At 39.5% G+C, this 27,221-nt stretch overlaps 2 protein-coding genes and 1 long non-coding RNA gene across 7 annotated transcripts in view; all 3 read right to left on the reverse strand.

Moving 5' to 3' along the window:
• Window positions 1-6,826, reverse strand: part of dner (delta/notch-like EGF repeat containing) — a 47,912-nt gene extending 41,086 nt beyond the window's left edge. Inside the window, exon 1 of the mRNA XM_077611104.1 lies at window positions 6,426-6,826. Coding sequence (XP_077467230.1) covers window positions 6,426-6,701 — 276 coding nt within the window. The 5' untranslated portion in view covers window positions 6,702-6,826. The remainder of the gene's footprint in view (window positions 1-6,425) is intronic.
• A 2,724-nt stretch (window positions 6,827-9,550) lies between these two features.
• Window positions 9,551-12,923, reverse strand: LOC144083758 (uncharacterized). Of its 4 annotated transcripts, none has more exons than XR_013303624.1 (5): window positions 12,283-12,923; window positions 11,994-12,094; window positions 11,124-11,192; window positions 9,965-11,039; window positions 9,551-9,902 (listed from the first exon to the last, which is right to left on the reverse strand). It is a non-coding gene; the product is annotated as an uncharacterized LOC144083758 (long non-coding RNA). The 4 variants fall into 4 exon arrangements; XR_013303623.1 differs by having other exon boundaries at window positions 9,965-10,105; window positions 10,968-11,039; window positions 11,994-12,923; XR_013303622.1 differs by having other exon boundaries at window positions 9,551-9,686; window positions 9,829-9,902; window positions 11,994-12,923.
• Window positions 12,924-13,552: 629 nt separating this feature from the next.
• trip12 (thyroid hormone receptor interactor 12) overlaps window positions 13,553-27,221 on the reverse strand; it is a 35,684-nt gene continuing 22,015 nt past the window's right edge. For both annotated transcript variants that reach the window (XM_077611137.1, XM_077611136.1), the window contains exons 25-42: window positions 26,075-26,266; window positions 25,791-25,942; window positions 25,528-25,685; window positions 25,246-25,319; window positions 24,968-25,167; window positions 22,861-22,988; window positions 22,597-22,748; window positions 22,149-22,291; window positions 21,914-22,070; window positions 21,695-21,793; window positions 20,404-20,518; window positions 20,106-20,260; window positions 18,216-18,380; window positions 16,379-16,543; window positions 15,748-15,861; window positions 15,275-15,369; window positions 15,097-15,200; window positions 13,553-14,992 (exon numbers count right to left, since the gene is read on the reverse strand). In XM_077611137.1, coding sequence (XP_077467263.1) covers window positions 14,796-14,992; window positions 15,097-15,200; window positions 15,275-15,369; window positions 15,748-15,861; window positions 16,379-16,543; window positions 18,216-18,380; window positions 20,106-20,260; window positions 20,404-20,518; window positions 21,695-21,793; window positions 21,914-22,070; window positions 22,149-22,291; window positions 22,597-22,748; window positions 22,861-22,988; window positions 24,968-25,167; window positions 25,246-25,319; window positions 25,528-25,685; window positions 25,791-25,942; window positions 26,075-26,266 — 2,565 coding nt within the window. In that variant the 3' untranslated portion in view covers window positions 13,553-14,795. The remainder of the gene's footprint in view (window positions 14,993-15,096; window positions 15,201-15,274; window positions 15,370-15,747; window positions 15,862-16,378; window positions 16,544-18,215; window positions 18,381-20,105; window positions 20,261-20,403; window positions 20,519-21,694; window positions 21,794-21,913; window positions 22,071-22,148; window positions 22,292-22,596; window positions 22,749-22,860; window positions 22,989-24,967; window positions 25,168-25,245; window positions 25,320-25,527; window positions 25,686-25,790; window positions 25,943-26,074; window positions 26,267-27,221) is intronic.

Consider the following 27,221-nt stretch of genomic DNA (forward strand, 5'->3'; position numbering starts at 1 on the left):
GAAGGGAAGACAAAAGCAAACAACCCTTGATAGGTTGCATCTGAAAGTCAGGGTGGAGGCGGGGCAAATAGACCCAACCCGGGAGAAGAAAGGTATCAAAATTTACAACAAAATTAGAATTCAGTTTAGTGCAAAGTTAGATTACATGTATTTTTGATTGTCTGCATCGTAATCCAAGTTCATTTAAATTTGTTTGTTATATTACGAGCGCGTTGCCGTGCAAAAAGTCCCGCCCTCCCCTCGTACTCTGTCCCTCTCTCCCCCCTCCGCGAAATCTGTCTAATTCTAGTACTATTAAACACATTTTAGTACTATTAAACCACTAGTTATTTGTTACTTAGTTAATAGATGGCAAATTAGGAAAAATAAAAAAAAAATTCCAATCCAAGATCCTGTTTTTGGTGTTTTGTCAGTGTTGGAACAAATTAATTAGTTTTTAGGTCATTTCTATGGGAAAAGTTCGTTTGAGTTACGAGAAAATCAACATTCAAGCTCCGTCCCGGAACGAATTAAGCTCGTATCTCGAGATACCACTGTACGAGCATACGTGACAGGGTGACCCGGCGGCTGAGTGTTTAGCGTCCCAAAAAGTATTTCTCTTGCTCTCTCCTCTCCGCGCACTCCGCATTGTACTGAATAATATCTCATTTTAGTATAACCTTCCGATAGTTATTTCTTAATCTGTTAGTAGCTGGTGAATTAGAACCAATAAAAATGTTTTTCCAGTTTTATATCTGGATTTTTGTGTTTTTTTCTGAGGGTAGGAACTATTTAGTTCATTACTATGGGAAAAGTTGATTTGAGATACGAGTAAATCGACATACGAGCTCGGTTCCGGAACACATTATAGCTCGTATTTTAAGGTATTACTGTATCTTAATCCATTGGAATTATGAAAAATTCCCCAAAACACAAAAAAATGCAGGCGGTCTGGTCAGCGAGTGGTTAGCATATCCGCCTCACAGTTCTGAGGTCAGGGTTCAATCTCTGTTGGGTTTCGATCTGCATGTTTTCCATGTGCCTGTGTGGGTTTTCTCTGGGTACTCCAATTTCCTCCCATATCCATCCATGGTAGACTGGTTGAATACTCTAAATTGCCCGTAGGTATGAGTGTGAGCGTGAATGGTTGTCCATTTTAATTTAGTAAAGTATTACAAAAAGCAGGTTCAAATTACTAAACAGGGAGCATACTAAATTGAGGTACATAGGCAAACTGAGGGTATTCATAATCTATCGATTTATGTAGTTTAGTTTATGGAGGGTAACAAAAACACACGCCTCAGACATCACCTTGTTTGAAGAAGAAAAACAGTTAAATCAAGTGATGTCTGTTGTGTGTTTTTTTCCTTTAATATTATTATTGTGTCTTTCACCAAACACAAACAAGCGAGCAGTTTCAAAGTGACCACAGGACTGTGAGCTTCACTTAATTGGACACAGTGCCACCACACACAAAAACAATGACGACCAAACTTCTAGCCTTTACTTTGTTTACCACAAGATGGGGAGCAATTTTACTGTGGATCATCGTCATTGCAAGATTGCAAGTGAGAAGGTAAACATTTGCTCATTTCTTCGTATTTACAATCATCATATCAGTTTAATGTTATCCAATGCCAAACTGTGAAAAAGAATCCCAAGTGTTCCTAGACACAGTGTATATATATATATATATATATATATATATATATATATATATATATATATATATATATATATATATATCAGTGGCGGGCCGTCAGGGCCTTCAAGGCCTTCTCTGCTGGCCTAAGAAATATCTGAATCATATATTATATTTTGTCCATCAATACTTATTAAATAATTCCAAATTGTCTGTTAGTTTCCTTTCATTGCTTTTCCCCCTGGTTGCACTGCTTCCAGATGTGTGTTTTCATATTGAAGCATTTAACCAATCACATTTCAGCCATTATTTGTTGCCAGGGTCAGAAACATGCCTCAAGGCCTTCACAATCAGTTCTGCGGGCTCTGCTGCTTTAAACAAGCGTCGATAAAACTGTTGTTTTAACCAATCAGATTTCGAGTTGGCAACACCACAATGCCTTGTCGCAGGCGTAGGGATACGTCATTGCCTTGTCGCAGGCGTAGGGATGCGTCATCACTTTCACCAACTATGATTGGCTAGTGATAGAGTGGATTAGCCAGAGCTACCAAACTGTATCTGGAGCAAGCTGCACAAGCAAATATATTGTTGTGTTGATTTTAAGCCACTTTCAAGACGGACTTTTCAAGAAAAAAAAGCTGGACATCATTAAGAAAGGTCGGACAACTCCAAAGCAAGCAAATCTGTCACAACCGGGAACGAACATTTACAGCACTAAATCGCATAAAAATGTATGCCAGAAATATGACAGGACAGGCTCGACTTTCAGCATTAGCTTCGATGGCGATAGAAAAGAAGGAAGAAAGAAAGGAGGATGGATATTGTGTACAGTTAAAAAGGATTTTTGTTGAGTAAAATATGGCTATATTCCTAAATAATATTTCAATTGTATGAGGTTATTATTGATTATTTTTATGTGTCGCAGCTGTAGCTGAAGTAGAGGTTTTATAGCCATAAAATAGTTTTTGAGGGTTGGATTGATTCGCTGAAGGTGTCGCTAGAAAATGCACGGACCGCCGCTGATATATACGTGTGTATGTGTGTGTGCGTGCGCGCGTGTGTGTATAATAAGTGTGAATTACGAAACCTCAGGTTTCTTCAACTCACTTGTGATTGTTTAGTTATCTTTAAACTTTTTTTTGGCTTTTGTTTTATCCATTCTCACAGAACCAACCATCAAACAGAGGAGAGAAAGCACTACTGTGTTCTTCTGATCAGGTCATTCAGCAAATCTCAATTGACTGCAGTCCAGTTTCCATGGTAAAGTGAGGAAAGGGGGGCAGATCAATGACTCCTTTAGAGTTCAACTGGAGAACTGTGTTGGCAAGGAGATTAAGAGCAATCAAAGTGGAATAGGTGTTAGTGAAAATTACCTGCTTTAAGGGTCAAATCCTTAGAGGGTTTAACGCAAATATTCATTTTTCTGACCAATGCAAGACACACTAACTCGTAGCTGTTTGCAATCTCTATTTGAGAACAGAGTTCTATAAATATTATAACTAGGATTGCGAACTCCCTGAAAAAAGGGAGCCAGCCCGATATCCGTCAATTTCTACTTATTTTTTCTTTTAATTATTATTATTTGACCCAAACCTGGTTTAATTAACCTGAACCAGTGACTACACCGCGTTTAGTGCACATTTCTTGTATCTTGTTACATGGCCCTTAGCCTGGTGCTTTTTCTTGCCAAATAAATTGAATTGAAAAAAAAAAAAAATTGGGTGCATATTTGTGTGATATAATCTCGTGGGAAAAACAATGATTGTCAGCAATCAATTTTTATTAAAAAAATATACACTGAAACAAATATTCATTCACTAAAGCGATTGTACTTCGCAGTCGAATGTTTAAGCGAGTGATTCTTCACGCACTACTAGAGGTCATTGTTTTTAATGATGAGCCAATATTATTCTGAATTTTATTGTTGTATTTTTGATTGCTCAGTCTCAGTGGATAGCGTGTATTGATTGTTCTACACTGTCGTTCTTATGGTTGGTTGTGTGGGGCACAAAAGCAGGCCACAAAGGTAGGCTACCAAACCAAATAGCAGATGCTGCTTCTATTCTGAGAAATGAAACCAGGACGACGGAAGGGGCGCTCATCGTTGTCTTCCTTGTTAATTGAAACTGTTTTGCAGTTCTCGATACAGACAGACATGTGGACAATTCCGAAAAAAAATTTGCTTTAGTTCAAAGAAAGGTTGCCCCGGGACATCGTCCTTACAGTTCTGGGGTCGTAGGTTCGATCCCAGGTTGTTCCTCACTGTGTGGAGTTTGCATGTTCTCCCCAGGCTTGCATGGTTTTTCTCCGGGTACTACGGTTTTCTCCAACATTGCAAAAACATGCAGAGTAGGCTGGTTGAACACTCTAAATTGCCACTAGGTGAGCGTAAATGGTTGTCCGTCTCCTTGTGCTTTGAGATTGGCTGGTCACCGATTCAGCTAGGATTTGGCTGGGATAGGCTCCAGGACCCCACGTGACCCTTGTGAGGATCAGTGGTTCAGAAAATCAATGAATAGTTCAAGGAAGGCCAGGCCAGTGGAAAGTGATTAGCACGTCCGCCTCAAAGTTCCGAGATCAAAGGTTCAATAGCTGGTGGGTTCCGATCTTCCTTTCTGGAGTTTGTGTGTTCTATCCAGGCCTGTGTGGGTTTATTATGAGTACTCCTGTTTCCCCCGACAACCCCAAAACAAGCATGGTTCACATGGTGAATACTCTAAATAGCTCCGAGGCTAGGTACGAATGTGAGCGTGAATGGTTGTCTGTCTCCAGGTGCCCTGCGATTGGCTGACCACCAATTCAGGGTGTCCCACACCGGTACTCGGTCATTTGGTCGCTGTTCTTTTGGTCGCCGGCCGGTCTTTTGGTCGCCCGGAAGGTTATTGATAATTACCATTTAAATCGTTGCTCAAATTCCCTAAATACAAACTGCGAATTATTATTTAGTCATACTTAATTGCCTATTAATTATTAGGCTAGAGAAAAGCTCCAAATTTCCCGTACTTTTATTGTGTTTTGTTGGAGAACTTGTTAAGACCCTGACTGACGTCCCTTCCTAAGGGGACAACTCATGTACATACAAACTCTTATACACTCATACGTCGGCTCAGTGAAACTGCTCAGGGCCATTGTTGGCTTTTATTGATGCGTAGACCGTGTTGTTTTACCTTGTTTTGTCGCAGGTCTTTTGGTCGCCGTCCAGCGACCAAATGACGGCGACCAAAAGACCGGCGACCAAACGACCACACACGTCCCCCGCCTACTGCCCACAGTTGGCTGTAGTTAGCTGAGAGATGCTCCAGCACCCCAGATCAGAAAATGAATGAACAGTTCAAGGAAATCCAAGTGGGCCAATGGCTGCCACCTGTTGGCGAGTCAGCTAAAGTTCGCCCATTCACCTTGCAGCTTCCCTTTGTCACACTGCAGCAGACTCATTTATCCTCTGTGCTGCTCGTGGGTGCTTTCTTTGGCCTCGGCATGACTCATGCATGGAGCCAGTTACTGTATTAAGCTCGGTGCAGCCGCGCGCCGCATACACCAAGTGGACAGTTGCAATTCAGCAGAAGAATTGCACAACAGCTCAATGACTATGATGTTTTGATATTGTGTTTTCCAGAATGTACAAATCAGTCAGTGATAAGGACACTCCACTGTTCAATATTGGTCAAATCGCCCATTCACAGTCACCATGTGATCACTGGGTGCGGTAATTCACTGGGAAACATTCCACTCTCCCTACCATTCCGGACAGGGATGATGAGAAATTGCTCCAAGTGGAATCACCATATCTTCTAGATTTTCTTTAAAAGTGTTCAACAGTCATTATGATACAAAAACAACAAAACAAATGAGTTGTGTAGATCTACAGATTATCAGGTTGCACCAGGCAATGTTGAAACTATATTTTGCGATTAATTCAATGAATGTAGAACATGCAGGATACACATTTAGACAATGCAATTTGTGATTTTTGCACACACACGCACACAACTCGGGCCTGCATGTGTGTGCATGACTGCTCTCCCCTCCTGTTGCCACAGCAACGCAGTCCTTGCCTCCTCATCTCTGTACGTAATGGCACATGCTCCAACTATGAAATTTTGCAACGCAAATGCTAGATGCGTACTTGTGACCGAAGAAGGTCCACGATGTCCACGTCACAATAACAGTAGATCAGGATTTACATTTCATTGTCTTATTATGCTCAGGATAAACTGTGTAGAAATAGTGTATTCGTGGGACTTTAAGTGGTATTGCTAATTTTCAATATCAACAAGACAGCCAGAAGAACGATATACTTCACAAGTTCAAGTCACAAGGGTCAAATCCAGCCAACAAAATAATATTTATGTCCTAATTAAGTGAAAGCAATGTACCTACTTAAAATGTGATGGAAAATTGTTCATTGAATTTGGGCCGGAAATCTGGAGCAAAATTGCAATTTGTCTTCATTTTGCATAAATATTACACACATATTTGCCAATTAATTGAATAATTGTTACTTGTTACTCTTGTTAGTTACAACTCCCACAATTCAATTTGTTGATAAAAATATCAATATAGAATAATATCGAAATGCAGCGCCAATTGAGTGACTCTAATTTAATTTGGAACCTCTGAGAGAAAATCTACCTATTATGTTGCCGGTGATAAAAAATTAAGTACATTTGATTACTTTTAACCCCTGGACAAGATCTGCAAAATGAGGACTCGTGAATGATTCAGTTTTGTCTGGTGAAGCCAAAAAATAAGGTTTTTCTTTACCATTGCGCTCCCGAAAAATGAAAGGAAATGAATAACTGACCTCACAGTTGCGTCCCGTGAAGCCCAGACTGCATGTACAGGTGTACTCCCAGGTGTCCTCTGGCCCATCTCGAGAGAGGAGGCCGAGGCAGAACCCCCCGTTGAGGCAGGGTCGTCCTTCACAAGGGTCTGGCCGAAGTGTAGCCCGGGTCGGGGTGGGCTCCGCTGGGGCCGGGGTGTCTGGGGCCAGCTGGAACGGGGAGGGGACAGCGCCGATGCCGCAGTTCAGGAGCGAAAGAAGTAAGAAGAACTGGGGAGGCGTGAAGCTCGAGATCATCTTGAGTGTTAAGTGGTGGCCCTGCGGAAAGTGTGTGAGGAGGCTTGCTGCCAGAATGTGGAGCCTCTGCTTGGCTCAGGCTGGAGACACGGAATGCCAGTCGGTTGACTAAAAGGTTGGGATGGAGGAGAATACGAGAGGCAGTGAGAGAGAAAGAGAGAGAGAGAGTGAGAGAGATCGAGAGAGAGAGGTTGACGCTCCACACTGTGTCCGTGACGACACGCGCAGTGACGCTTTCCTGTCATTTAGTGTGAAGTCTGATTGGAGGAAGCATTGCAGGAGAAAAATTTGATAACAATGTAAATATATGTTAAAAACGTGTGTATATATAATGAAATATGCATCCATACGTTTTTGCTTATGTATAGTCATATTCAGTCGTACCTCTACTTACGAAATTAATTGGTTCCAAAACTTTTTTCGTAACTTGATAATTTCGTAAGTTCGTAAGTAGAGGTGTACTTTATGTATATGTAAATTCTCTAATTCGTTCCACGGTCCTCACACAAATATCAAATAAGCCCTTTAAAATTGGTTAAAGTGTCCCAATTTTGTGTGAAGGATGTGAGGAAACACAAAAATGAGAGAAAAATATAAGGAAATGATTTATTAATGTCTTAAAATAAATAAAGCTTATGAAAATATTCCCTGCCCCGCTGAAATTTTTCCCTCTAGGGCCATTATAATGGGAGACGTAATATCCGTGTTTGTCCGCGAATAGGCTCCAGCACCTTCCGCAACCCTATTAAGGATAAAGCGGTTCAGAAAATGAATGAATGAACTCTACTGTAGTTCATTCATTCAATGAGGGATGCAATAGTTACTAAATCATCCCTGTTTGAGTTTAAAGATGCATTAGAGTTTCATTGAAGTATACACACTGTTTTATAGCATCAAGATTTAAAAAATCACGATTATTCTACGTCATCTTGAAAACATGGACATTGAGTTGGGAGGACAAACCACCTTGTGGAGCGTGGTAAGCAAGCCACCATCTTTTCCACATTCAATATTGCGGGACAACATGGGCGTAGTTACGCCTATTGTCGACGCAGCTGCGTAAATTAAGCACATGCGCAGTATCTCCTCCTTTTGAACAGCATTTTCTATCCTGGCGGACGACGAGCACGACGAGGTAAGGTGTAGAGCAATTTACTCACTTAAGTGCATTTTTATCTCACAAAGGTTAGATTTTTTAGGAATGAATTTAGCCAAAAACGCCAACAAATCTGTTAGTTTAATGCCAGGTTGAACACACCGTCGACAATTTAAGTTTGAGCTCCTTTTCCCCCTCTCGGCTGTGTGCTCCATGTGACTAGTTATCTTAGCATTAACGTCACGATGACGCTTCTCATTTGACTTAAAAAGTATGTTGTCCGGTTTCTCTCCATTATTGAGTCGTGTAGAAAGACTTTTAATCTAATCAAACAAAGCCGAGACATCAACGGACAGTTTGCTGGGTAAATGCTCACTCACAAATGACATCCAGAGGCACGACTTAGTTTCTGGTGTGTTGTATGTGTAATGATAGTTTTCACTGCAAGTGCTAAAACACCCGTTTCCAATTTGTAATTCTTCTGTTTTCACCCAAAAATCATTTCTACAAATATTATTGTTAAGCCAACTTTCTCCTAGTTGTTAACGTCATTCTGTATGTTTAATCGCCTTCTCCGGAAAAGGGAAAATAGCACGGAGCATTTAAATTTATTTTCCATTCTTTATCTTGATCGTTTATTAAATTTCTTGTAAGATTTCTCTTTCCTGTAATAATTGTTTGGTAACTCCCAAATAGCTTGGTTAAATTAGTTTAATTAAGTTTTCCTTGTTTAACATCTAGATGCAGCTCTTCCTGCATGCCCAAAACCTTGAGGTTACAGGAGAGGAGACTAGGACAGAGCAAGGTAAAACTAGTTAAAAGAAAAGAAAAAATAACACCTAATCCTATCTGTTGAATCTCCACTCTCTATATATGATATATTTTGCTTTCCCCCCCCAAAGTTTTCCTTGTTTAGCATCAACATGCAGCTCTTCCTGCATGCCAGGACACTCACACCCTTGAGGTTACAGGAGAAGAGACTGGGCCAGATCAAGGTAAAACTAGTTTAAAAATAAATAAAAACACCTAAGCCTATCTGTTGAATCTTCAGTCTCTATATATAACTTTTGCTTATTTTTTTGCATGCATCAGGCCTGCGTCTAGACTGGAGCATCTCCAAGTGATCTTCCTCGGAGGTTGCCTGCTTGAAGATGTGGCGTCTAAATTCTGCACTTTGGAGAAGGCTGGTGGGCTTCTGGGAGGTAAATGTATTTGTTTATTGTAGAATATCTGTGTTCATCCAAATTAAATTAAATATAAACATTATCTTGTGTAACTCAAATTTTCTGATCTATTTTATGAATTATATCACTATGGTAAGGTTTCACCAAACATAAGTTGCCATGTGTTGTTTTCCCCCCTCTTATATAGATAAAAATCCACAGCTCTCTGGCTCATGCTGGCAAAGTGAAGCAACAGACCCTTAAGGTAAGGATATTAGAAACTTTTAATCATAACATTAAATGTTGGCTTAAAAGTACCTTTTAGAGCAGCAATTTATTTTGATATATTTCTAAGTCTTTTTATGGCAAGATTTTTATTCTAAGTCCTTTTTTCTTCTTTTAAAAATTTCTAGGCAATAATTAAATCTTGCAAAAAAAATATTAAGTGTAAAAATCTGTATGTATCTGACAAAAATAAGACTGGCCACACCAATTAACTGCTGTAGTAAATGTTTTCCTGTTAATAAAAAGTATTAACTTGTCATGTTACTTGCATTATTTTTCTAGGTAAATGAAGAATAAGACATGTATACAATTCAAGAACATTTATTTTTCCACACAAATAAATGGATTTCGAGATAGGTTCGCGAAGGCCGTCCAGCAATCAAAAATGAAGCGGTGCGATCATCCATCGGTAAATGGACGAAAAATCCTCTCCTTGGCATCCTGGAAGAAAAAAAAGTCAGGGGACCCATACACCAAGTCCAACATCTAAAAAAAATACAGACTAGGGATTAATTAAGTCATAAAATTATACAAAAAAAGAACTACTAAAATGTTTTTTTTCAACATCAAAAGGATACTTAACAGGAAGGCCCTTCCAATAACACCACTCAAGCATCATCTCTCCTTTCCTCAGTCAGCAGGCCTTCATCCCACTCACTGCAACAGGCAAACAACATTAAAGCCACAGTAGGGGGGGAAAAAGGAAATATTATACATACCCCTCTGATGACTTGGTTTTCTTTTTCTTTTTATCAGAGTCTCTATAACAGGGATGTCCTTATCCACTATCTTCCATGTCTTCCAACCAGTGGCGGTCCGTGAATTTTCTCGTAGCGCCTTCAACGGGTAAAATCCACTTCCTAGCAGCATTTAATGATTAAATACAAATACTGGAGCTTTTCAGACATTACAACCGGGCCGGGGGGTGATTTTCCCGGGAAAAGACAGCGATGGACGTCAATGGCAAAACGGCAAAAATTGCACTAAAATGGGGTAAAATCCACTTCCTAGCAGGATTTAGTGATTAAATACAAACACTAGAGCTTTTCAGATATCAGAACCGGGCCCACAATTGAAATATTTAGGAATATAGCCATATTTTACTCACCAAAAATCCTTTTTAACTGTACACAATATCCACCCTGGAGCTCACTACAGATACAGTTTGGTAGCTTTGGCTAATCACTAGCCAATCCAAGTTTGTGAAAGCTATGACGTATCCCTGCACCTGCGACAAGGCAATGACGCATCCCTACGCCTGCGACAAGGCATTGCTGTGTTGCCAACTCGAAATCTGATTGGTTAAAGCAACAGTCTTATCGACGCTTGTTTAATGCAGCAGAGCCCGCAGAACTGATTGTGAAGGCCTTGAGGCAGATTTCTGACCCTGGCAACAAATAATGTTTGAAATGTGATTGATTGGTTAAATGCTTCAATATGAAAACACACATCTGGAAGCAGTGCAACCAGGGGGAAAAGAAGCTAACAGACAATTTGGAATTATTTAATAAGTATTGATGGACAAAATATAATATATGATTCAGATATTTCTTAGGCCAGCAGAGAAGACGGCCCGCCACTGCTTCCAACACACCAAAATCAAATGATAGTGATCAAGCTCCTGAGGTGATCATTTGATTCAGATGTGGGATATGGAAAACATACTGGACAGGGGTCCTCGAGGACCAGAGTTGGAAACCCCTGCTCTATAACGACAAGTACCAGTGAGGGGATGTTGGTGTCAAAGACAGGTCACCCTTTCTTTAGCGTTGATTTGGTAAAGTTGGGTGGACCCTTAAGAGAAGATACAAATTGAGTAGGTTGTAGTACACATGACATGAAAATAAGAAATAAAATAACCTGAAACACAGGTCCTACCTCATCCACAACTTCTGCCTTCACTTCATTGGCTTTCACCTCTTCCACCATCTCCGTGGCTTCAAACATCTACAAAAGACCACAGCGTGATTATGAAATTGCTTATTTAACCATTTTGATGCACATTCATTTCTCATGTTATTTCATCATGGATGAGTTTTTCGGTCAATCCCTTCAAATCCATTCTTTTAATACATTTCCCAAAAAGTCATCATTGCTTCCATTTCTCTCCTGACAATGAGGAAAAATGGTTATTTTACCTTTTGTTGAAACTTGAGTCAAAAATGACCCCTGCACTATTGTTGAATGAATGTCTCACTTGAATTTTGTCAAAACCACATTTAAAAAGAAAAATTATGTCCAACCCCAGGGTAAAGGTATATCAGTGGTTCTTAACCTGGGTTCGGTGGAGCCTCTGCCACGGAGGTCAAGACAGATCGATTAATTATGTCTATTCACGATAACATGCCCTGTTTGACCATTACTGGCTGCAGAGGATCACGTGACATTGCTTGGCCAATCAGCGCTGCGAGGGATTTATTTATCTTGAATTTGAAAAAAAAAAGTCAGTTTATTTCACATTAAAGTAGAGTTAGGTAGGTCCAACAAGGTTAAGAACCACTGGTATATATTATATAGGTGTACTGTTTTTTTCTTACACCTCCACTGATGGCACTTATGTGGGTGTGAGTTATCCACACAGGCTCTCGCTATGAAAAGAATCAACACCAGATGAGTTAGTGTGTTTTCATTCAATATTTGAATGTACCATAATGAAAAACAAGCGAATTGAGCAAAGCATTGAATGCTGACATGTAATTGTTACACGGAGAGAAAACAAAAAGTAGTATTTTTAAAAAAACGACTTACTTTGCTGACAAACAGCTCGATATGCTGTCGACAAGCTGGTCCCTTTCGGTCGTTTTGGCCACATTCTTGATGCTTCCCAGAAGTCTGTGCTCGTTGAGGAACTGAAACAAAATGGAATGATTTCTTTTTAAACATAAAGACCTATAGGTAACGCAATGTAGCCAATTTGTTTGCAAACATTTTTGTCTCCAACCACGTGGGGCTACACCATGCCAATGAAGCACGTTCCCGTCAAAAAGCACTCTTAAAATAAGAACTGGGGCTTCGAAATCCCCAAATGACAACGTACCAAATGTGCTGCATTGTCCTGTAAGAAGTTTATCAGGTCTTTCTTCGGTAAATAGTCACTTCTGAGTTGATCTGCAGGCCACTGCCGTACTGGCTCCTGGCTCATCCGCCATTTTGAAAAATGGCGGCGGCCACTTGAACTCTGACCTCGGTCACACGTATTAAAAATAGACACACACAAAAATACATTGTTTTCATAATAACGTGTATTAGACTAATGCACGTTATTATGAAAACAATGTAGTATTTTACATGTACGCCTTCAGTATTGCTACGTCTGAATCAATCCAACCCTCAATAACTATTTTATGATTATAAAACCTTTACTGCAGCTACAGCTGCAACACATAAAAAGCATCAGTAATAACCTCATACAAATGAAATATTATTTAGGATATGTATATTTGCTTGAGCAGCTCGCGACAGATAGTTTGGCAGCACTGACTAGTCCACTCTAACACTAGCCAATCGTAGTTTGTGAAAGCGATGACGTATCCCTACGTCTGCGAGAAGGCGTTGGTGTCTCCAACTCCAAATCTGATTGGTTAAAGCAACAGTTTTATTGATGCTTATTTTATGCTAAGGGACTGCAGAACTGATTGTGAAAGCCCGAAGTTAGCTGGGATGGACTCCAGCACCCCCCGCGACCCTAATGAGGATAAAGCGGTTCAGAAAATGAGATGAGGATGAATACCTATCAATCTCTCATCTCATTTTCTGAATCGATTTATCCTCATTAGGGTCACGGGGGGTGCTGGAGCCTATCCCAGCTGACTCCAGGCCAGAGGCAGGGGACACCCTGAATCGGTGGCCAGCCGATCGTGGGGCACCAGGAGACGGACAACCATGCACACACACCCATACCTAGGGGCAATTTAGAGTGTCCAATCAGCCTACAATGCCTGTTTTTGGACTGTGGGAGGAAACCCACGCAGATGGACATGACCTGGATTTGAACCCAGGCCCCCAGAGCTGTGAGGCCAACGCGCAAACCACTCGCCCCACCGGGCCGCCCACCTATCAATCCCTGAGCCAGTTTTCAAAACTTTTATTTGGGTTCCATACCCAGTTTTACCCATTGATTATCATTATTTTCTCAACGTATACATGTTAAAAATGAAATATGTCTATATAAATTTTAAATATATTAAAGGCTGAAACGGCCGCTGCAAGATTAAACTTGTTTCATGTACAAAAGAGTTGAAGCACAATTTCAAAATAAGCCATAGATGCAAAGATCGAGGATCCTAACAAAAATCACTGACCAAACATGAGTCAAACAGTTACTTTATTTATGTTCAGGTAAAAACATGAACCTGATGCAGTAAATTATTGCAGATCTTAGAAACCAGCACATGAACGATCGGTCCAGGAAAGCACACTGTGGCGGCCTCCTCTGGCCCGAGACTGTAGGTGCACACCAGTTTTTTTTTTCCAAGCCAGCAGTGCAAGAAAAAAAGAATTAACTACAGCCAGAAATAAAGACAATATAGAAAATTAAAAAAAGAAAAGCAGAGTTTCTCACCTCAAACAGGGTGTGAAACCGCTTCTAAATTTAACTCCAGAGTTGAACTTGAAATGCTATCTGGCCATGAAACAATAAAATGAGACCAGTCAAAATTTTGTGCCCAGCTACATTGTGTTGAGGGTTGCTCGAAATAACCCTTTGAATCTGATCGGGCCCAAAAGAAAGACGCCAACACTAGCCAAATAAAGAGCAAAACACCGGAACCAGATCAACACATTGGTACCAACTTTTTCAGCTGAACTGAAGCTCTCTCTCTATAAAAGGTGGCGGCCAGAACAGAATCCAACTCAGGTAAGTAAAGGAGGGCTGAGGGAATAGTAATATGCGTTCATCACTACACACATTCAATCAACTGCAATTTAAGCGGGGACGAATGGGAGGGGAAAGCTAACCAAGAGTCAACACACGCGCACAGAAACAGGTGGAAAACAAGTGGACTGGGGAGGCGACAAAATAAGAGAATGCAGACAGACAAATGGAGCAAGATGACAAAAACAATGAGCTATTCTATCAAATGTATAGAATGAGCAAAGTCTGCAAATTTGTCTGTACAAATGATCTTTGGAGCTAAAGTAAACCTAGCTTGCTTGAAGGACCCTCCCCACCCCCCATTGTCCACTTTGGAGAGGAGACATCCCTTTTTTTTCTTTCTATTTTTTTTTGTTTTTTTTTTTAAATATCACACAGCAATGCAATTTAAAATATCACCCAGATGTTTTCATCATTTTTAACATTATTCAACTACTGATATAGGTTTAACTCTCTTTATGATTTAACATCTGTGAACACCGTTCTATTTTTTTTTTTTATTCTTTTAAATATTTTTCTGGGGAGAGTCAGGGCAGCAAATATATATTTAAAGTGTTTTCTGCAAGCTTCTCTAACAAGAAGGCTGACAATGATGCCTTGATGTGATTACAGAAAAAAAAAACTTAGGTGGGAAGTCTTGATTTCAGTCGCTGAAGAAGGCATCTGAATGTGAGAGATCAGGAGAGGTGGAACGACTGTTGGCCCTCGCGAGCTGCCATTAACAGTTTCTCTCGCATAATCTCAATGCTGGAGTAGTCAGGCAGCTTCAGGTAGTTGACGCAGGTCATAACTGAAGGGAGGAACTCATCTGGGTTCTCCGTTGACTCAAAAGTCTTCCTCACAATCGTCAGAGGGGGGTTCAGGCTGCGGAAACCTGTGCGGACGGAACGGCGCGTTCTAGTGAGTGGCCCTGACAAAGTACAGATGTTCTGCAAATTTTTGAGTCGTGTATGAGTGAATGCGTGTGTGCTGACTGACCTCCAACAGGCAATCTTGGACTTCCCGTGACAAACTGCAGAAAAAGTCTTTGTTGTTCGGCATCAAAGCTACTCAACACTTCGAAGAGGAATCGCACGGCCCGGCTGTGTGGAGAGGAGACGCACTAATAATTAAAATTCACCAATTCATTTTGCGTGTTATCAGTGAGTAAGTTCACCTGTCGTGTGTGTAGCCGTGATCCGGCCGACAGCACTCCATCAGCGTCTTGACGTCCCAGGTCTCCGACTTACTGCCGCACAGCAACTGGTCAAGCTATGGCAAGACGAGCACAGTTTGTTGAGTTTGGACGAAAACGCAGCTGATTGAAGCGGCTTCGACCTAACCAACTTCAGACTATCCGTTTTTGCTACCGAAACCAATATGGCGCCGTTCAAATGGCAGCCGGTGGCGGTGGCTCGTTTTGTGTTTTTGGTGCTTTTCTGTCTTAATGATTTGATTTGGTGATTCTTAATGATCCCATTGACTTTGATTTGCTTTGTGCTTTTGCTTTGTGTTCTGCGGCCTTTGCGACTGTACTGTCTAACTTATAACTATGCCTGCTACTGTCACAATGAAATTTCCCGAATACGGGATGAATAAAGTTATCCAATCCAATTGTATTGGAGCAAAGACCGAGAGGGAGGAGCTTACCTCTTCTGGATAGAAATACTGCAGATGCTGTAGTGGAAAGACTGACTCAAAGCCTTCCCTAAAAGATTCGAACTGTCTTGACACTCCTTCATTGAGAGTCCAGTACACCACCAACTAACGGAAACAAAAATCAAGTTTTATTAATTGTCCAAAAAAAAAGACAACTTTCTTGTTCATCTAGTGCAGGGGTAGAGAACCTATGACTCGGGAGGCATATGTGGCTCTTCGCTAACCTGTGAGGTAAAATATGTATTTAAACCGCTGGTGACAGAGCAGAGTCCCGAATGCACCAATAGGAGCGCCACGTCGGCACTATGGCGCTGACACTACCTCTAACTTCAATCATCTTTTTTTTTTCATTGGAATTTTCTGCATGGATATTTTCATTGATTAGCAACTTCGTAAAAGTGTTGTCAAAAGAATTCATTCAGTACTTTAAAAGTGGTAAAATGACCCCCAATAAAAAACAACATTTCATTTTCACATATTTACTCATAAATTCTGAGTATGGCTCTCAAGGAATCAAATTTGAAAATAGGAATTGTTTGTGGCTCTCCGTGTCAAAAAGGTTCCCGACCCCTGATCTAGTGAAAAAAAAGAATGCAAACGAGGGGAAATAGTGACGCCATACCCTGAGATACTCCTCAAGGTTGTAGATGGTGACAGGCACGTCTTTTCCACCCTTTTTCAGCTCAATATTGGGGAATCCTGGGAGTGTGAAGTCTAAACCCAAATCCTCCACTGAGCAGCCGTTCATGTTCAGGCTCTCCAGCGCCTGCTTTAACGTCTCCCTTGTCTACACACAAATGCATGAAAGTGACTGAAAATTGAATACAGTAATACCTTCACATACGAGTGCCCCCAACATACAAGAAATTTACGATACGAGGAAAATTCCGAGCAAATATTTGCCTTGAGATACGAGACAGCCTGATGGCCGAGTCTGTAGAGGCTGCTTATGATAACAGCGCACTGTCTTTCCCGCCGCATCTCCCTCGCGTAAAGATATCTACGAGCACTGGGCGTACAGGTTGCATTTTTACTTTTTTTGCATTAATCAGTGCAGAAATAAAGGGGAAAAACAACAGGTCCAAGCAAGCCGGTGCAATGAAGGGTAGTGAGGAAAAAAAAGCGTATGATGACAATCGATATTAAGCACGAAATAATCGAAAAACATGAGTGGTGTACGCATGATTGAGCTAGCTTACCAATACGAGTACTTCGACAAGCAGAAGAATGGTATAAAGCAAGGGTGTCAGACTCAGGTTGGTTCGCGGGCCTCTTTAACGTCAACTTGATTTCACGTGGGCCTTTAGATTTTTTTTAATAAATGGATTAAAAGCCCTGAATATTCAGTTTTTTATAGATCTAAGACAATGTTTATTTGAGCTTTTTTATATATTTAGATTTTACAAAATGATTTTTGAACTAAAAACAGAAAAAAATGATTAAAAGATAACAACTATTGATCTAAAGGGGGGGGAATCAGGAATTTTTATACACAACTATACTCTTCATTTTAATTTGATCCTGAAACAGAAAGTCGGCACTCATGATTTACTTTCCCGGGCCACACAAAATGATGCGGCGGGCCAGAATTGGCCCTCGGGCCGGCACTTTGACACATGTGGTATAAAGGATATCAAGCCTTTCAAAGGACTAACCATAATTTCCAAGCTGCGCAGTGACATAACAAGATGGAGAGCCTTCTTTTAATATGGATAAAAGATAAACAGTTGGCGGGAGATAGCGTGACAGAGTCGATAATATGCGAAAAAGATAGCGGAATCTACATGGACTTGAAAGCAAAGCCAGAATCTGAAAAAGACACCAGCAAAACCCTTCAAAGCGAGTCGTGGCTAACTATCTGGAGGAAACGAACATTCGGTTCTGGGGCATGGAGAAGCAGGAAGTTCCGCCTCAAAAGCCGTGGTGGAATACATTAACATCTTTCCCTCGGTTATTGCACAAGAAGGTTTAAATTTAGTGTAACGTAAGATTAAATCTTATTTTCAGTGTGTGTGTATAGATTAAATTTAAAGTTTGTTATGTTACACGCACGTCCGTCACGTCTCCCTCCTTTTAGTATCGAAGACCATAACCACTAGATAGATATGTTATTTTGTGAGTAGGTGGTGAATTATAACCAATAAAAAATGTTTTTCCATTGCAATATCCTGTTTTTTTGGTGTTTTTCAGAGGGTGGGAACGAATTAATTTGTATGTAGTTCATTTCTATGAGAAACATTGATTTGAGAGACGAGTAAATTGACATACGAGCTCGGTCCCGGAACGCATTAAGCTTGTATCTCAAGGTACTACTGTAGTACTTTGAAAAGCCAGTGTCAACTCTAATGAAAAAGATTGAAAGGCTATGAAATTTTAAATAAAATAAGATCAAGTGTGAAAGCTTCCTTATAAATGATTCAAATCACTGCTGGAAAAAAAAGAAAAGGGAAAAGGTTTACCTGTGAACGATCCCGTTCAAGTCTCTTCTTCTGACGAACAATATCCTCCAAGTGCAGGATGGATTTTGCAACATCTGGATCAATGTTGACCAGATCATGGGAGTTTATAGACGTCTCATGCCGCAACATCCACTTAAAAAATGGCAAGCCGAGCGGGAGGTCCAGCTGGTAGGCACAATACGAAGATACAAAATACAAAACGTTTTATAACAGCAATTTATGTGAAAGAAGGTTATGTCCTTTAATGTTTAACCAAGGAATGGAACTCAATTAAAAAAACAAACATTTATAGGCTTTGTAATTAACCATCTTTGATTATTTGCATTATTATCCCATTTGAATACTTCTCCAAAACAGCTGTTTTATTTTAAAGCATTTTGCTACTGGTATGCACATGGTCAAAAGATTTAAGACACTCATGAACGGTGACAAGTTTTAAAATGGTAACATTAAAACCGTGGATGTTAAACTACTGTATTTCAAGTGGTTCCTTTTTTTCTTCTTCACAGTTTCATGTAAAGACATTTTGGAAAACATTAAAAAGGTATTTTTCTTGGCCTCAACCCATTGGTTTAATTCAATTTCTCAAGTTCTCTGGCCATCAACTGAGCTAATCAGTCAATCAATTTACTACGCATTTGAGAAAATTGTATATTCAACCATTTATCGGTTGTCTGATTAGGTTTTTCTTTTTTTAAATTGTTAAATGTTTTGCAATTAATTAATTGTAAATAATGCAGTGATGGTGCGCCTCTGGTGTTAACCCTTACTGGTTGATCAGAATTTATACCAAAACAATAAACTTGCCCAACAATGTCCTCAATGTAATTTCTTTTCCACATCTTTATTTTGAAAAAAATAATTTAAAAAATATTTTCTGATTTTAGTAAATACTAATGACAAAATCCATAATCTGGATATTCTACGCTGGAGGCATTCGTTTTTGCATGTGCAGATCTCTTGCCAGTGTCAAGGCAACTCTGTATGACTATTCCTTTGGCAGCATGATCATTTTTTATCTTTTTTTTTTTTACTCCTTTCACTGTTTCGAGATCCACCACATGGATGTTCAGGACAATTAGGTTTCTACAGGAACACACAGTTCCTGACTACTCAAGACTATTTCAAACTCCCCTCTCCCAAAAACTACCAGTATCTCCATTTTCAGAATTTCAGCAAATTTGATCAAAGTAATTAAGCAAACGCGATAATCAGAAATATTTGGAACATGTTGCAAAGTAATCCCCCAAAAACGACAAAATGTATTGTGCAGGCTATGGTCCGCGGACATGCTGTGTAGAAAGCATCAATTCCCATTTGTTCCTTATGATTAGTGATGAAAATCAGCTCTCCACTCTTTATTATTGATCATGTATGGAGACACTAGTGTCTCCACAAAAAAAGTGTGAGCTTGTCTATGCTCGCATGCAGGATTTTCAAACTTTAGTTCTCCAAGGAATGAAGTTAGGTGCTCACAAGGTTATGCATGGCTTCTATGCTGTCTTTGAATGTTGTTTTATTGTCTTTTGAAATGTATATCTCCTGACTACCAGGAAGAAGAAAAAAAAAAGTACAATTGTGTTTTGAAATTCCCCACTCTGTGAAGTAATTGGAATACTGCAAAAGAAATGTGTTATCATTGGAAAGCTCTGAATGTCCTCTATAGAGCACAAAAGGAGTTAATGTGATTGGATGCACTGGGTGGGAGACATTTAGGTTTACAAATGTCCTCTACAGAGGACAAATTTGAACTACTGGTAGTCAGGAGGATCTACACAGGCCTCAGAAGACAAATAATTTTTCTATCTTAATAGTCGAGGTGAATTTTGTCAAATTCAACAAAATCTGTGAGTTATGCATTTAAAAACAACAGAACAATTCATTCCTCACCAGTCTGAAATCCATGATGGCTTTGGCCATGAGTTTCCCCAAGAAGCGGAACTTCATTTTGATTTTGGCTATGTGCGCTGGTTTTGTTGTCCTGCCAAATGGAACAGCAAAGAGTCCTCTTGTACTGAACATGTACTTTGTACCTTCTTGGTTTCCTATAGCAACACAAACCAGGTATATGTCTTAGCTAAAAAGTAAGAGCAAATTTTGCGTTATGAGCAGCAACATCTCTAAAGCCATAGTGAGTGAGAGTTTTCCGTAAAACAATACATTAAAAGGAAAAGACTCAAGGTGGTACCTTTCGGATTGGTCAGCGTGATCTCCTCACCCCTCCACAACCCAAGGTCAGCTCGCTGGAGCTCCTGAGAAACTAGAGCGTAGAACTCTAAAGTGGGACCGAGGCCTGTGCCCACCTAAAGGACACGAAAAGTTAGTAAACATCTTCATACTTTCATATTTTAAAAACGCAATGCACAAACAGCCAATGGGACAGGGTCAAAATAACCCGATTCCAGAGAGCATGTTCTCTTTACACAGTGCCAATATACAAAAAAATGAGTCAGTAAATAGTAAGCGGGGTAAAAAAGAACGTCATAACGTGGCACATATAGATATGCTCAGTTACTGACAAAAATACCATTATGCATTTAATATCTATGGCCAGAATGAGTTGACAGTAGAAAAAATAAATACAAAACAATTACCATGAATACATTGAAAACTCAAAAACTGTGCAATAAACCTATTGTAGTGGCATAAAAATCAAGGATGCATCGATCAAAATGTCCAATCTGATTGAAACGTACACTCATCTAAATTTTTGCCAATCCCACATTCCTATCCATCTTTTATTGTAAAACACTGAACACTGGGCAGAGCGTTGCATTTTTTCTGTTTATGTTATGTTACACAAAATTCATCTAATTTTTGTACTATTAAACATCATAACCACTAGTTATTTGTTACTCTGTTAATAGATGGTGAATTAGAACAAATAAAAATGTTTTTACATTCGAATATCCAGTTTTTTTTTTAAGAGGGTTGGAACTAATTAATTTGTTTTTAGTTCATTTCTATGGGAAACGTTGATTTGAGATGAGTAAATCGACATACAAGCTCAGTCCCGGAACACATTAAGCTCGTATCTCAAGGTACCACTGTAATGAGGCTATCTAGTGGCCACAAAATGGTTACAACTATATGAAAAAGAAGGGCAGACATTACATATGTAAAAAATCATGAGCATATAAATGCCCTTTTTGGGTATTTTCGTAATTTCACAATCCGACTTAATGACAACGAATGTCTGTATTCAAATGCTAGCAGGCTAATTTGGCAAACTGCATCTAGAGCCTATCGGGAAAAAGGATCTGTAATATTTTTAATGAATCAATCCCTCATTAGCCAACATTTATGAAATTGGCCCGGACCCATCAGTGCCCAGCAGGACAATAGATGATTGAACCTTTTAAGTAAATATGTGGGTTACATGGCACTTGAAACACTTCTATCATAAATCCATCAACCTTTTGGAAAACAAGAGCAATTGAATTTTAAAAGCTTATTGTAACATCAGAAAACATAGGTACCTCGTTCTCATACTGAATCTCCAACATCGCACGTGAACTACCAAGGTCCTGCATTACAGACTCGGCCTGTTTGAGCAGTTCATCACGGTTTATCGTCCTCTGAAAGATTGGGACATGACACAAGTTTTAAAAGAGGCAATAATGTTTACTGATTTGAGGAAGATGTGCAAATAATTCTTGGATTGTCACAGAAAATTACAAGAACAAAGAAAATAACACCTTTTTTCTGTCAAGACGTGGCGCAACTCTACTGTCCTGAGAATCTGATTGGTTAATCTCAGGGTTTGTGTCCAGCAAGCGCTGCATGGCTCGGTCACGGTCAAAAGCAGTTACATAGAACAACATTTGCCGCGTATCAAAAGGAAAGAAGAAAGGGCTGCAGAAAGAACACAACATGAGCAAAAACATCCAACATTTCATAATTAGAACACAGAGAAAGCTAAAAAAAATTTACCAAGTCTTTCCGAGCTCAATGAGCCAAGTTGGTATGTTCCCCGTCATAATTACGAGGGGGTCTTGGAGCTGACGGTTGGCTTTGGCAGTCAACTTACTGTTGATGAACTCACTAGTTGGGATGATTTCTTTACATACAGCATTCTGCGGAGAAAAAAAATATATATATATATAAGTGTGGAAATATATCTTCTTAGAGTGCAGAAAAGGGTCATTTCAAGCGGACATTGACTAATATTACTACAAATAGTTTCTGAAGTTCCTGTCTAGGGAATGCCAAATTCATGCAGGCAACACATTAAAGACATTAAGAAACTGCTATAAATTGAAATATTACTTGTTCCAGACTTAAAATATTTTTCTCAATCTGCATTCGTAAAATGGAGAGAAGTGTTGTTCTTGGTTTTGTTTTCCTGAAGCAACAGCTCCTGATATTCCAAGGGACTTACGTCATGCAAGTAGAACCAATATCTACTGATTGAGTGCAGGACCCTCAACAGCAGATTGACATCCAAGGAGGGGTCATCAAAGGTTATGGTCTCTGGAGGCTCCGAAGTGAGGTATGTCTCTAAGGGACTGATGACATTGGGACATACACCATCTGGAAATGAGAGATGAAAGAATTACTATATTGATATGTTTATTTCATAAATGGCTTGTGATTTTTTTTTAATTTAAACAAAGGCAATTTGTAATGCATTAGAGATTCTTACCATGCCACAGCTCATCCTGTTTCTTGGCATTGCGAGGGGAGGTTTTGGTGGGGGCAGTCTGGGCTCTGCCCCTCTTCCCTCCCACAGTATCTTTACTGACGTCCTCATCTTCTCTAACTGGCTTATACCTGAGAAAACAGTGTGTGGACATCAATTTGGACATCTTATTTGAACCAGGGCTTACTAACTCTTACTGCCTTTGACAGGGACAGATGCCCAATCCATTTACACTTGGAGGGTTGGCAGCGAGTAGTTAGTTCAAATGAATTGGATATTTTCTCGTGACAAACCAAGTACAATTCAAAGCAGGAGGATGAAAAGAGCCACATGATCGGACATCTAACAACCTCAACAAGGCTGAAAGAGCTGATTTTAAACTTCAGTGGAAGCCACAAGTAAAGAAATAAAAAGCTCCAGAGACTGCTGCTGAAAAGATTTACAAATTAACTTATGGACAAAAAAAACCAACAAATTTTCATATTTAAAAAAATGAATGGATGATTGGATGAGCAACTTCACTTTGGAAAAAGTGATAAGCTAATCATTTCAGATTTCAAACTGCACTTGTACTAAAAAAAGCTGGTCAGTATGCATCAAAACCAAAATAATACCAGTGCATTCTGTTTATTTGAAAACGTGTAACTCATTAGCACTTGTTAATTGGAACTAAAATTAGCATATAAGCATCTCAAGCCTTAAACCCAATAGAAAGATGCATACAATCATGAAAAATATATATTGCATGTTGTGGTTCTTTTTTGAATCTCCTAATGAGTAGCAATGTGGGTGGCCTCCAAAAAAATACTGTACAGCATTCTGGTTTAAGAGAAGACCATAAAAACCTATCGCTGACATTTCCACGCTGAGGGCCAAAAGTAGCAGGGCAAGATAAAATGGTGTGAATGGTCAAAGACAAGCCAAAGCCCACCACCAAATAACATTATTTTATGCACTTTGCACATAGAGAAACTTTGAGAGTGATGCGTAAGAAGTCTTTTCTAAACATATGGCACGAACAGACTCGCTTGAGGGCTGCAAAAGCGCATAGGTCTGCATCATTTTAAAACAAGGTACCGAGTACTGATGCCACGAAGATAGTTATTTGGAAATAAGTGGTGTTTTGCTCAGCGATAAAAGAGCACTCTGCATTCCAGGAAAAAAACACTTCGAAGCAACATTTAAATTTTGTGGCGGATCCATCATGCTGTGAGGTCAGTCTTGGTAAAGGGAAACTTGTTAAAATGAGGATTGCATGGATTCTATTCAATATAAAAACAATTCTTGAGAATATTATTCAACAAATAGTCACAATGAAGTTAGACCGTGCCAAGACATTTCAACAGTACAACAATCAACAACATTGCTCAAACCATCTGCTCAGGTATTCATTGAGAGGAGCAAGTAAAATGCTGTAGAAGGGACATCTGTCCCCAGGCCTAAATATCATTGAAAATCTGTGGATTGATCTTACTGGGCTTATTATGGCAAAAGGAATATCTATTGAAGTCTGATTCTTTTTTTTAATCTTCTGTTGTGGTGCCTACATTTTTGCGCCAGTGTCACTCCTTAAATATTATCCAGTCGATCATGTATTTGATATATAAAAATGAAGTTGCTAATCCAAACTCCTATCGATTTATCAAGAGAAATGATCAAGGGTGCAAAAAACTTTCGTATCACTGAATTTAACGGTTATTTCACAGAAATAGGGTAGATAATGGCATGCAAATCAGGAAATTTAAGTACAAAAAGTACAGGCTAATGCCATGTATACAAGATCTGCTTGTAAAATTATACCTGAATTAACTTGATTTTGATGTATACATAAAGACTAGTAGTTATCTAACAATAAAATTAGAATTTTATTTGAGTTATAAGCAAAGGCAACGAAAATAATGTGTATATTGTTCTGCCATTTACATTGGCCGCTGTTTGCAGTCCTGTAATGCAATAAAATAATGGTAGAAAAAAAGTCAACACATTTATGATGTGCTGCAGGCCTATAATTTAAGATTGGCTTTATAATTCATAAACATTTGTAAGACTACACTTGAGTATTTTATTTAAGGTGACCTCTAGGACAAGCTAAATAAGTGAAAAACCCTACCATATAGTGTGCGTTTTGGTCCAGATGCCTGCTCGCCCCAGTGGATTAGCCTCATCATCCGTTGACTCCCTTTCTTCTTCTGCCTGAAGACTGTACTGTCGTACAGCCTGGTACACTGTCATGTTATATGGCAGCAAGTGCTCACCAATGTAGAATTGAAGCCTATGACGTACACTGCCTGAGTTCAGGAACTGGGCAGCCTATAGGACCAATGAGATTACATTAGGGTCTGATCCAAAACAACTTTTGGAGGAATTAAAAATAAGTTGTTCACATACCAATGACTCATCTATTTCATCGTCTGAACCGTCATCATCACTGTCTTCATCTTCTTCTCTAATTCGACCATACCCTGTACAGATTAATAAACAGAAACTAGCTACAACCCAATTTAACAAGATGACTCTAGAGAGAATAAATCAGACCCTGATCCAGCAAGCACTGTGAACTGCTGTAAAATTAAAAGGCATTCAAATTCACCATTCTGGATGACAATGTAGCTAAACCAGATAGGTTTCAAACAAAAAAACATTACGTGGGTAACCAAGATTGTCACTTACCCCTAACAACAAGGTATCTCTCAATAGCTTGCACCAGAGCAAGAGGGTCTATCTTTACAGGGCCACCTTTCCATTGTTTAACATTAGTGCAGTCTGGATGCCTTTGCAGTTGACACTTGAGCTGATGTGTGTTGAAGAACTTAAGTGCCTGTGAGCCTCTGAAGAAGAAAATTAACTTGATTAAATTTCTAAAGATTAAATCCATTGTTTAGGGGGAAAAAGGTGGGGAAAAAAAGAGCCAAGCGAAAGATAAACCAACTGACCTGCTGCCATTGCCATTACCGCTGGGAAAATCGTGCACCTTGACAGGGAACTGTTCCATTTGACTTAGGCAGCTGTTCATTTTGTGAACCAGTGCTAAGAAAGGCCCATTTTCTGTGGGGTCCAGACAACTTACCGGCTCTGCTCCTGGGACCTGTTAACCGGAAAGGAGGTCACAGGGTTTAAAAAAATAAAAAGGTTACACCTAAACTAGCTTCCCTATAAATTGTGCACAGCAATAAACCCAATACTGTGATCATTCAAAATACAAATATACTTTTCTTACCGGGCACCCAATAAAGACATGGAGAAACCGTTTTAGTCTCAAGTCTCGATTAAGCAAATCCCTGTCTGTGTGGGAAGTTAGGTAAAGCAGGAGCTGTTTCACCAGCCCACTGTGCTGGATCTCAAAAGAGGAGACATCAGATTCTGACACTATACTGGAGATCTCAGAAAGACACTCCAAACCACCATCCACCTTGGGAATAGAACATGAAACAGACAAATTAACTATAGCCTAAAAAACTATGGCCTTTTTCAGACAATAAGTCCGTAACCTTTTCTCTCCGTTTGTACTCCGTAAATTTTATAGAAAAGCGGACGTTAGTGAATTTTTTGAACAAACCAACTTCATGTTTTTTATGTTTTATGACATTTTCATTTTATATTTTACCACAGCCTGGCGCATCATGACATTGCCACTTAGTGTGGATTCCAACCCTGTAATAGTTCCTTTTAGGTACATGACAACCTGTTGTCAATACTGTATCTGCCACTATAGACTAATGAATATCCAAACTCTGCCATGGCTGAAACCATAGCACACACAAAGCTTCCCAGAAACTTCATCAGAGTTCATTAAAAAAAGTATGGGAATTTTATAGTTGAGTTTATTTATTGTTGCATGATCCTTCAAAAGAAAAAGAAAAATGATGGATATCCACTGTTTGTTACTACAAGAGGAGTCCTTGCTAGTGCTGATTAGACCTTTATTTCCAAAGAAAGGTCCTTTCAATTATATATTCCATTGAAGAAGAACAATTTCAGGTTAGCCCCAGGGGCTTAAGATTTTTTTTATAGGACAGGTTGCCACCTTGTAAAAACAACAAGTTGCACTACTTGGTCAATTAATGATACCCTTTAGCCGAGTCTATCAGATGTTTTTTAAGAGGAATGTGCCCATTTTAAGCTTGGCAAGCAAGTCGAATGTATTTTATTTTTTCTTCTTTGGAAATGCAGTGGCCTGTTTTTCCAAGTTAGGTGTGTGAGGTTTCAGACTATCAGGAAACAGATCCGTGGTGTCTTAGTGACAACCTGCTATATATAAATGAAGACTTTACTCAACATGTGGATGCATGTTATAAGATATTTTTGATTATTCAAATATTTATGTGTAACATCTCTATGAAAATATGCCCGTTCACAACATGGGC

The sequence above is a fragment of the Stigmatopora argus genome, chromosome 10 (genome assembly GCF_051989625.1).
Source record: "Stigmatopora argus isolate UIUO_Sarg chromosome 10, RoL_Sarg_1.0, whole genome shotgun sequence".
Lineage (NCBI taxonomy): Eukaryota > Metazoa > Chordata > Actinopteri > Syngnathiformes > Syngnathidae > Stigmatopora > Stigmatopora argus.